The sequence below is a fragment of the Oncorhynchus tshawytscha genome, linkage group LG25 (genome assembly GCF_018296145.1).
Source record: "Oncorhynchus tshawytscha isolate Ot180627B linkage group LG25, Otsh_v2.0, whole genome shotgun sequence".
NCBI classification, from domain to species: Eukaryota; Metazoa; Chordata; class Actinopteri; order Salmoniformes; family Salmonidae; genus Oncorhynchus; species Oncorhynchus tshawytscha.
Window position 1 is genome coordinate 14088083 of NC_056453.1, and position 11329 is coordinate 14099411.

An 11329-nucleotide genomic window follows, 5' to 3' on the forward strand; every position below is an offset into this window, starting at 1 on the left:
TCAGCTCTCACCACATTGTTTGCTCCTGGCAAAAGAAAAATGTTCAAACCACCCCTCCTCCTTGTCCTCCTCTTCTCTTTGATAACATTATGCAATACAGGGGAACTTGATATGCCTTAGCTTAGAATAACACTAATTTCTGGTTATGAATGTATTTATTTAATGATTGTATTGAGATTTTCAATACAGGCATACAGAACAACCATACTCTGAATCAGATAACTGAGCTAAGTGTGGAATAAGTCAAGGGGTATGAATACTTTCTGAAGGCACTGTAAGAAGTCCCCCGGAAGTTTAGTAAGTCTATATAAGGACATCTGTGGGCAGATACTTTACACAGAGAACTCATAAAAGGAGAGAGCTTTTGCAGGAGGTTGTTTAAACACGCCCGTCAAGCTCACACACAACAAGACTGAACACAATGCTTCCACAGAGCCTATGGGACTTCATCCTGGGATATAATGCCTGGCTCAGATCACCTTTCTTCCCTGTGCTTTTCTCCCTCAGCATCTACCTCACCTTCTGCCTGCCCTTCGTGGTGCTGGACCTCCTCTCCCCCAGACTGGCCTGGATCAGGACCTTTAAGATCCAGCAGAAGAGCCACGTCTCCTGGACCATGATGTGGAGCTGCCTGGCTCACTCACTCTACAACCATGTAGTGTTCATCTTCCCTCTCACTGTGCTGCACTGGTTCTGGAGACCAGCCACCTTCATGCCCGAGGCCCCCGGAACGCTGCGTCTCATCTGGGACGTGGTCGCCTGCCTCCTGCTGTTCGACTTCCAATACTTCATCTGGCATCTGTTGCACCATAAGGTGCCCTGGCTCTACCGGACGTTCCACAAGGTGCACCACAAGCACACATCCACCTTCGCCCTGACCACGGAGTACTCTGGGGCCTGGGAAACCCTGTCTCTGGGATTCTTCGCTGGGGTCAACCCTCTGCTGCTGGGCTGCCACCCCCTGACAGAGATGCTCTTCTATGTTCTGAATATCTGGCTTTCTGTGGAGGACCACTCTGGCTATGACCTGCCCTGGTCCACGCATAGACTGGTGCCCTTTGGGCTCTACGGTGGAGCTCTGCACCACGACCTGCACCATCTGAAGTTCAAGTCCAACTATGCTCCGTACTTCACACACTGGGACAGGGTTTTTGGGACATTGCACAAGCATTCAGACTGAATTTCTGCACAGAAGAAAGTGCAAATTGGACATCTTGAATATCTTTTATGTTAAAAGGATGGGATGCAGAGAACATCACTTTGTGATATATTTTATTTTGTGTCGATGTTATTTACCATAGTAAAGATAAAGCTGTATTTAATCAAATTATTTTTTATTAAGTGTATTATTTATAATGGCATAGCCTGACTGCAGATTTTCTATTACTGTTGTATATTAAAGATTCATGCAATGGACTCTACAATGTACAAACATTTTCAGGTTAAATTAACCAGTTTAGTCAGAACTATCAGAATGAATTTGACTGAGATTGAATGACTGAAGCCTATTGTGCATGTTTGTGTTGACATCCCAGTGCTACTGGGTGAGCATCACTGAACAAAAATGTTCAGCTGTTTCAAGCTGTATGCAGTATTAACAAGGAATGACTCCCAACATTTTAGTTACAAAGCAAGGGGCAATAAAACTTATTACCAAAATATCTGTGTGGCTCGCTTTCATTCATCAAAATGTTTCCGTACGTAAGCCTATTTGTTTATACGATGTTTTTGATTGATGGAGATGCCAATTTTCAGAAACAGCAACGCTGCATGCTGCACAACCATGATGGTTTCCTATGACGCATACATACGTAAACATCATTTGTGTGCAGTCATTTGAAACCCATGAGTGTGCCACAGTGAGCCAAAGACATTTATATTGATACACGGTTCTACTAGTGGTCCATTAGGGCTCGGGACACTTTTAAGAGGCAGATGACCACATGAATCATGTGGTCTAAGTGGAAGGATTCTTCTCACCAAAGTCTTGCTGCATCCCAAATGTGTTCTTTTGTTAATCGTGAGCATGTGATCAAAAGAGGTCATTGCTCATTGCAAGATCGAGGAGTTTTTTCTGGACCATGTGACCTGAACATGAACAAAAGGTTTTCTACATTAGCATGTACTCATTTTATGAGTTTCTAACAAACAGTTTTCTTTCTTTCTTATGATAGATGGACAATAGTATCCATGTTAATTAGGCCCTTTCCAATGTTACTGGAATTAGGTGAAAGTTGTGCCAGAATACCCTGGTGACAGGATACAGACATTTCCTGACCTCCCCGCGAGGGGAAGTACAGAATGAAGTCCACTATTAATAAAAGTGCAGTAATCAACCTTGCCCCCATCCACACTTCCAAACGAAATATGAAGTCGCCAAAGCCTCAACTAAAAAGGGAAAAGGACATCTTCCTGAGATTGACAATTGAGAATTTCCCAGAAGTAATTGGAGAATTCCCGAACAGGAGAAGGAACACAAAAATTCTGCAGACAAAACAGAGCCATCAGACACTAATTTCCTGGCCTATGCAATACACTGTATGACGTTTTCTGATTATATCTTTGTGAACATGTAGGATTCTTTGTGAATGTTATGATAGCGTTTCGAGCAGTGTTTTCCAGATTGTGGTTTGCGGCCCACTGGTGTGTTGCCACTGGTCCATGGGTTGTGGTCAACAATGGGTTCGAGGTTAGAAGAGGCACTGGCATTGTTTTTTTGTTTTTTAAATTATCATTTAACCTTTTATTTAACTAGGCAAGTCAGTGAATCACAGAGGATCTCACAAAATGGAGAATCACTGTTTGAAGCAATATCACACAGATTTAGAATTTTATATTCTTTCGTGTTTGCTATTCGTGGTTCACTTTTAAAGACAACTAGAAGTATGCTATTGGATAATATGTGAGAATGATGGTGTTTAGGTTTTTGCTATGATGGTGAGTTCTCAGGCTGAGATGAGTCTTACAAATCAAATCAAATTTTATTTGTCACATGTGCCAAATACAACAGGTATTTCACCTGACAGTGAAATCAACCATTGTGTGTGGGATAAGCTTGGAAAGTATTTCCAGCAATGGGAGGATCACAATTTGTAGCCTAACTCCAAAACCCAAAAGACTAGTCAAGGCAAGTGTGAACAGATGCTTATCAAGAGTAGGGCTTGGTAGGTCATATATGAGTCATGGTCTACTATCCAGCTATTCACTCGAAATACCAAGGCAGTCGACCACTCAACATCAGGAATGAGAGGTTTCTGTTTCAAATCAAATCAAATGTTTTCAGTCACATGTGCTGAATACAGCGGTGAAATGTTTACTTACGAGCCCTTAACCGCCAATGCAGTTAAAAAAAAAATACAGATAAGAATAAGAAATAAAAGTAACAAGTAATTTGAAGAGCAGCAGTAAAATAACAATAGTGAGACTATATACAGGGGGGTACCGGTAAAGAGTCAATGTGCGGGGGCACCGGTTAGTTGAGGTAAAATGTACATGTAGGTAGAGTTGTTAAAGTGACTATGCATAGATGACAACAGAGAGTAGCAGTGGTGTAAAAGGGTGGGGGTAGAATGCAAATAGTCTGGGTAGCCATTTGATTAGGTGTTCAGGAGTCTTATCCCTTGGGGGTAGTAACTGTTTAGAAGCCTCTTGAACCTAGACTTGGTGCTCCAGGTACCTCTTGCCGTGTGGTAGCAGAACAGTCTATGACTAGGGTGGCTGGAGTCTTTGATCATTTTTAGGGCCTTCCTCTGACACCGCATGGTATAGAGGTCCTAGATGGCAGGAAGCTTGGCCCCAGTGATGTACTTGACCCCAGTGATGTACCACACTACCTTCTGTAGTGCCTTGCAGTTGGAGGCCTTGCAGTTACCATACCAGGCAGTGATGCAACCTGTCAGTATGCTCTCGATGGGGCAGCTGACAAATGAGTAGAAGGTAAACAGAAAGCAATCAACAGCACCACCTACTATTTGCATAGTCACTATGCCTAGTTCTCAGCTCTCACTGTAATTCTGCTACCCAGGTTGAGTCATCAGCGGGCCACAGCTCTGTTGTAAAAGTGGTAAAGTTTCTCTGTCTGTCAGTGGGTCAGACCTCCATCAGCTCTCACCACGTTGTTTGCTCCTGGCAAAACATTAATTTATGTGCAACCCACCCCTCCTCGTCTTCTTCCTTCCTATGATAACATGATGCAATACAGTGAAACCTTGATGTTAGGATTTTTTAATTGTTGGGTAAGGTTTTTAGAAGCATGTTGATGTATGCATTATGATCCATCTGATCAACAACAGCGGAGAAACTAGGTTGCTTTATTGATGATTTATCTTGACAGTACTGAAGCTTGGCCACTCGGTAGCACATTCTACGAAGTACATTTGCATAACGCTTTATAACATCCTTTATAATGTGTTATAACACTGACTATAAGCATCCATAATAACTCCCAAGCACTCATAAAATTCTGTATTATATTTTATAGATCATGAACTGTAATGACTTGACTTATAAGACTATAGTGCACAATGCATTATAGCCATGCTGGTTTGAAAACACAGACAACTACAGACGTGAATGGCTGGCTAGCTAACTAGTGAAAACACTTTCTTACAGACAGAGCTGGGAATGAGCTAGCTATTGAGCGATTTCAGTGCCAAGAGAAATTGTATTCGAATTCCATAATTTTGAATTTGTAGTAAGATATTGAATTGGAATTCAATATTTTTACATTTGTAATGTATACATACATTGAATCATTGAATTCACAAATAATACATTATATTCCATGATATGGAACTGAATCGAATGAACATTGCAGTCCTGTGGCTTTAACCGAGTCAATTCCTAGGTGAATGATATCTTTATAATTAAACTTTTTTATGACAATACATTACATATCTGATAAGGCCTTATTTTGAGGCTTAGCTTTACCGTAATACAGTGGCCTGAAACTCATGGTTTACAAGCCACATCCGGCTTGCAAGTAGGGTTGCAAAATTCCAGTAACTTTCCCAAAATGTTCAGATTTTCAGTCTTCCAGCTGTGATTTCTGGAAAAACCAAGGGAAATTAACCAGAATTTTCCAACCCTACCTGCAAATCACATTATGTTGGCTTGCAAAGGGATACATCATTCCTATTGCAATCAAGCCAGAGTTAGGACATTTCAATGGTTGACATTTTTATTCACTCACAAACTGCATTCATAATGACTGGCAGGGTTAGGAACTTTGTGAGGAGACTACCTAAGCCATTTAAACTGGAACAACCATTTCCGTAACAGGTGCAAAAAATGTAACTGAATGATAGGATTAGTTGAGAAAAATGTATGTTATTTATCTTTGCGTAGCATAGAATTATTCACTCAATGCACATGCAAAAACACAGATATTCAAAACAATTCCCCAAAAATAAACCCGCAGTAGAGCATGTTGGGGAAAAAAGTTAATTTGTTATCATAACTTTAAAAAAACAGTTGTGACTAATTTAGTTTTGAGTCAGTACCAAAAACATTTTAAGTAATGATGACTTTTCATTGACTTTGAGATCAATTTAACAAAAGTATTTAAATAAAAAAATCCTTGGGCTTTACAGCACATTTAATATTGTTCTTGTGACTGACTGGGTTCAAACCGGGTCTCCTGCATGTCACAAGACTGTGTTAGCCCACTTAGCTAATGTCTATAAGAATTAGTTCAAGAAGTTCATGTTAATTACTCTGTATGCATAGCAAGTATCGCTTCCCCCTGATTCAGCTCATACGAGACAAAAACTCAGGACCTCTGCCTCGCAAACACATGGACCCTCTTTCCTGAAGCATACCAACCCATCATATTGAAAAAGGCCTTCTTCAATTATGCAAGGGGTGACACTTCAGGCTGATGAGTGAGTTTCACAGATCCCCATCTGTTACACTAACACAAGTCTTCAAGATCCAGCAAGGTTACTCATCAAAACAGCATGGTTTGGTGATCTATGCTGACGCGATGAGCAACCCTGCCTGAGACCTGAAGACGTGTTAGTTTGACATGTGTTAGTTTGTGTTAGACGTGCTAGTTTCAAGTCTCCAGCAAGTGTACTCATTAAAGGTTAACATGTGACTGACTGGGTTAAGACCGTGTTAGCCTGCTGAGTTAATGCCTAAGCATTTGTTCCTGTGACTACACTCTAAAAAGAAAAGGTTCATGGAGTATCCTTGAGGGATTCTTCAAATTGCAACTGTGGGGGAACCCCTGTAAGTTCTTCAAAGAACCTCTTTTTAATGGATCGTCAAAGAACCTTTTGAAGAACCTTTTGGGGTTCATTTTTGAATCACCTCCCCTTCCCTATTATTATGAATAATAATAATAAGAATATACATAACAATAACAACAATAACATAAGATTTTAGTTGTTTTACTGTGATTTTAGTGGCAAAGCAGAATTTAAAAAATCTAAATCTAAAGTAAATTCCCTGCAGAGCCCCAAGTCCAATGGGTACAGTATATCCTCTGGGAAGGATTGGTTTGATAATGGTTTTCACACACATACCTTGTCCATAATGTAGAGGCCTCTGGGATTTTAAATGAAGAGGTAAGGGGGGAGGATGGTACACGTGATCTGCATAACATACCAATTGACTTACCTTTGTATGCCTCCTCGTCTTTATACCTGCTGACACACACACACAATAGTGAGCAAAGGGTGACGTGTAAGACAGGTGGTTCAGTGAACACGCTCACGTGATGAGTAGGCTGTGTGGTCCTCTGTAAGCCTGTCCTCCTATAGCTCCTCCCACCAGCCTCCTATAGTGCACAGATCCTTCCCCTTCTGTTTGCTACAGAAAGTGCTCTTGTTGTGCAGTAGTTTAGTTTAGTGTATTAGGATCCCCATTAGCTACTGCACATGCAGCAGCTACTCTTCCTGGGGTCCACATACATGGATATAGTCCACATAGTAAGCCTGTTTTTGCACCCAGTCAGTTATATTTGTGCCCAGGTAGCCTAGTGGTTAGAGTGCTGGGCCAGTAACTGAAAGGATGCTGGTTTGAAGCTCCAAGGCCCTTTCAATGTGTGTTTGAGCAAGGAACTTAACCGTAGACTCTCTGTATAAAATGTGTTTTTTTATATGTGTTGAAATAATAAACAGCTTTGCTTAAAAATGTCCACATGATGTTTCCACTGTTAAATAAAATGGTGACGTTACCAGGGTAGCTAACTCTGTGTTGCTGCTTTTTCTTTATATTCTGTAAGTGTTTTAGAAATAAGTGAATCACTTTAGTTAAAGTATACAAAAACACATGCATAGTGAGTTATCAAGCTTTATAATACTGTACATTATGAGATATTGTTAAAGTGTGTTATAGAGCCTAATGTGTGTAGTAACTATCTTGTCTGTGTTTTCAACCCAGTATGGCTATAATACATTATGCACTATAGTCTTATAAGTCATTATAGTTAATGATCTTATAAAACATCACACTGAGTTTTATAACCACTTATGAGTTATTATGGACGCTGATAGTTAGAGTTATAACGCATTATGAAGGATGTTATGAAGCGTTATGTACTTCATAGAAAGTGTTACCGAACACTTCATTCCAGCAGTTGGGTTGAATCTGAAATCAAAACATCTAAATATGAACTCTTGCCTAAAGCTGTTTTGCTGAAAAACAAAAGTTATTATTATGCCACTAGAGGGCGAGAGAGGAAAAGGCACATGGAGTACAGAGAGTGCCAGTGCTCCGCAGAACTCAGACATTGAGGGCAGTAAAGTGGAAGGGGGATACCAGTAGGCCTGAGGTCAGGTGAGGCTAAATACAACAGTAAAAGAGGTGGAAACCCACAGAGACAAGACAGATTACACCAGATAAAATCCCTAAATTTACCCAGTAGGGCATTCTGTCTTCTTTTTCTCATCTTCTTCACCTCATCACCACAGATTTGATTGGATTTGGCTGGTGAAAATCAAATCAAATCAAATCAAATTTTATTTGTCACATACACATGGTTAGCAGATGTTAATGCGAGTGTAGCGAAATGCTTGTGCTTCTAGTTCCGACAATGCAGTAATAACGAGCAAGTAATCTAACTAACAATTCCAAAAAAAAACTACTGTCTTATACACAGTGTAAGGGGATAAAGAATATGTACATAAGGATATATGAATGAGTGATGGTACAGAGCAGCATAGGCAAGATACAGTAGATGATATCGAGTACAGTATATACATATGAGATAAGTATGTAAACCAAGTGGCATAGTTAAAGTGGCTAGTGATACATGTATTACATAAGGATGCAGTCGATGATATAGAGTACAGTATCAACGTATGCATATGAGATGAACAATGTAGGGTAAGTAACATTATATAAGGTAGCATTGTTTAAAGTGGCTAGTGATATATTTACATAATTTCCCATCAATTCCCATGATTAAAGTGGCTGGAGTAGAGTCAGTGTCATTGACAGTGTGTTGGCAGTAGCCACTCAATGTTAGTGGTGGCTGTTTAACAGTCTGATGGCCTTGAGATAGAAGCTGTTTTTCAGTCTCTCGGTCCCAGCTTTGATGCACCTGTACTGACCTCGCCTTCTGGATGACAGCGGGGTGAACAGGCAGTGGCTCGGGTGGTTGATGTCCTTGATGATCTTTATGGCCTTCCTGTAGCATCGGGTGGTGTAGGTGTCCTGGAGGGCAGGTAGTTTGCCCCCGGTGATGCGTTGTGCAGACCTCACTACCCTCTGGAGAGCCTTACGGTTGAGGGCGGTGCAGTTGCCATACCAGGCGGTGATACAGCCCGCCAGGATGCTCTCGATTGTGCATCTGTAGAAGTTTGTGAGTGCTTTTGGTGACAAGCCGAATTTCTTCAGCCTCCTGAGGTTGAAGAGGCGCTGCTGCGCCTTCCTCACGATGCTGTCTGTGTGAGTGGACCAATTCAGTTTGTCTGTGATGTGTATGCCGAGGAACTTAAAACTTGCTACCCTCTCCACTACTGTTCCATCGATGTGGATGGGGGTGTTCCCTCTGCTGTTTCCTGAAGTCCACAATCATCTCCTTAGTTTTGTTGACGTTGAGTGTGAGGTTATTTTCCTGACACCACACTCCGAGGGCCCTCACCTCCTCCCTGTAGGCCGTCTCGTCGTTGTTGGTAATCAAGCCTACCACTGTTGTGTCGTCCGCAAACTTGATGATTGAGTTGGAGGCGTGCATGGCCACGCAGTCGTGGGTGAACAGGGAGTACAGGAGGGGGCTCAGAACGCACCCTTGTGGGGCCCCAGTGTTGAGGATCAGCGGGGAGGAGATGTTGTTGCCTACCCTCACCACCTGGGGGCGGCCCGTCAGGAAGTCCAGTACCCAGTTGCACAGGGCGGGGTCGAGACCCAGGGTCTCGAGCTTGATGACGAGCTTGGAGGGTACTATGGTGTTGAATGCCGAGCTGTAGTCGATGAACAGCATTCTCACATAGGTATTCCTCTTGTCCAGATGGGTTAGGGCAGTGTGCAGTGTGGTTGAGATTGCATCGTCTGTGGACCTATTTGGGCGGTAAGCAAATTGGAGTGGGTCAAGGGTGTCAGGTAGGGTGGAGGTGATATGGTCCTTGACTAGCAATATGGCTGAGACCTTCAAATCCTTTGACCAATCAGAGGCCATTAAGGAAATGGAACAAGGAACTGAAGTCTGAAGAGTATTGAGGTACTGGATCTGTACTCGAGTTAGCTAACCCAATGTTCTCGCTTTCTCTTTCTCTCTCTCTCTCTCTCTCTCTCTCTCTCTCTCTCTCACTCTCACTCTCACTCTCTCTCACACACACACACATAGACAATCACGCACACACACACACACACACACACACACACACACACACACACACACACACACACACACACACACACATACATACATACATACATACATACATACATACATACATACATACATACATACATACATACATACATACATACATACATACATACATACATACATACATACATACATACATACATACATACATACATACATACATACATACATACATACAGAGAGAGACACTCAAAGCAGGAAGAAAATGGGCTCGGGCTCAGGCCTTGCTTGCGAGGAGTCACCATAAGACATTCCAGAGCTGGTTGTGAGCAGATGCCTGTTGATGCTAAGCGTCCAATGAGAAGGCAGCAGGGAACGTCCTTAAAGACCACAGCTGCTTTGCCATTTTCGGTCAAAGCACATGCCAGTAGAGCCCTGCAAGAGCCCAACGCCCTGCTGCACACACTGGCCTGCTGCACACACTGGCCTGCTCTGATCGGCTGATGTCTGCCGTGATGGCCTGACGTCAGATGGGGATTTAATGTGGAGAGGATTGATATCAACGCTGAAAGTCGGAACAGTAGCAGCAGTAGCTGTGTTGAGGGAGGTGTAACGGTCTACAGCCACGTTCCCCTATAAATGCTGCTAACTCGATTCAATGAAAGAGGCATAGGTGGAAGATACTGAGAGGCAGAGATGTTTTTCAAGTTAAGTGAAATCAAGGTTATGATGACTATCATGTTCCTTTAGAACCTCTCAAATAGATAACAACATGTCTTACATGATGCAGTATACCCCTGGTCGTCCGAAAGGTGCAGAGTGTTATGCATCGTCTTTCAAAACAAGGCTCACTGAATCAGTTGCTGCCGTTACTATCACTTAGGCGCGCAGATGTGCCTTCAATGAGGCAAAGAACGAGAGGTCTCATAAAGGAGAAGAGAAGTCGCTGCAAGAGACGAGAGAAAGTAAAGAGTGCAGCTAAACATGGGAATAAGTGAGCGCACGCTGACTGATGGGGCGCAAAGGATACCTTCAGTTTAAACACGCGGAGCGCCTTTTCACCCACAGTATTACGTAGATGCAGAGGCACACACGCACGCACACACACACCACACACACAGACGGACACACAGACACACACACACACGCACACCACACACACACACACAAAATAGAGTGAGGGTATGTTTTTTCCCAGACCACACCTTCGGTGGGATTGTTTCTTCCCTACATGCCTTGAGGAAGCGCGGTCTGCCAAGTCTCTCCTTATTTACTGAACAGCTCCTTTTTTGGTGCTGCATTCAAATCTGCAGTGCGCTGTTACAGTGGCCGAGTGGGAGGCAGGTCAGTGGCTTTCCTGCCATGTGTAAAGCTGACCTCCAATTTGAGGGATTTCACGCTGACAGAGAGTGATAAACACCAGCCATGCTAGTATTGCAAAGGTCATGTATTGGTAAAGGGGCTCTTTGTAGAGATGTGCAAGTCTGACTAGTTAGACAATACTGGGAGAGCTGTGTACTGTTGAATCATTTTGCCCTTGTGTTACAATGA

The 11329-nt window shown here is 42.5% G+C and overlaps 1 protein-coding gene across 1 annotated transcript; it reads left to right on the forward strand.

Moving 5' to 3' along the window:
- The first annotated feature begins 362 nt into the window (after positions 1-362).
- Positions 363-1654, forward strand: LOC112223991 (cholesterol 25-hydroxylase-like protein). Its single transcript, XM_024387283.2, has one exon. The coding sequence runs from the start codon at positions 422-424 to the stop codon at positions 1178-1180; it is 759 nt and encodes a 252-aa protein (XP_024243051.1). The 5' UTR covers positions 363-421; the 3' UTR covers positions 1181-1654.
- Positions 1655-11329: the final 9675 nt, after the last annotated feature.

Bases quoted from the DNA above. Each gene is read 5' to 3' on its own strand.
- LOC112223991 (XM_024387283.2), top strand. From the start codon at position 422: ATGCTTCCACAGAGCCTATGGGACTTCATCCTGGGATATAATGCCTGG.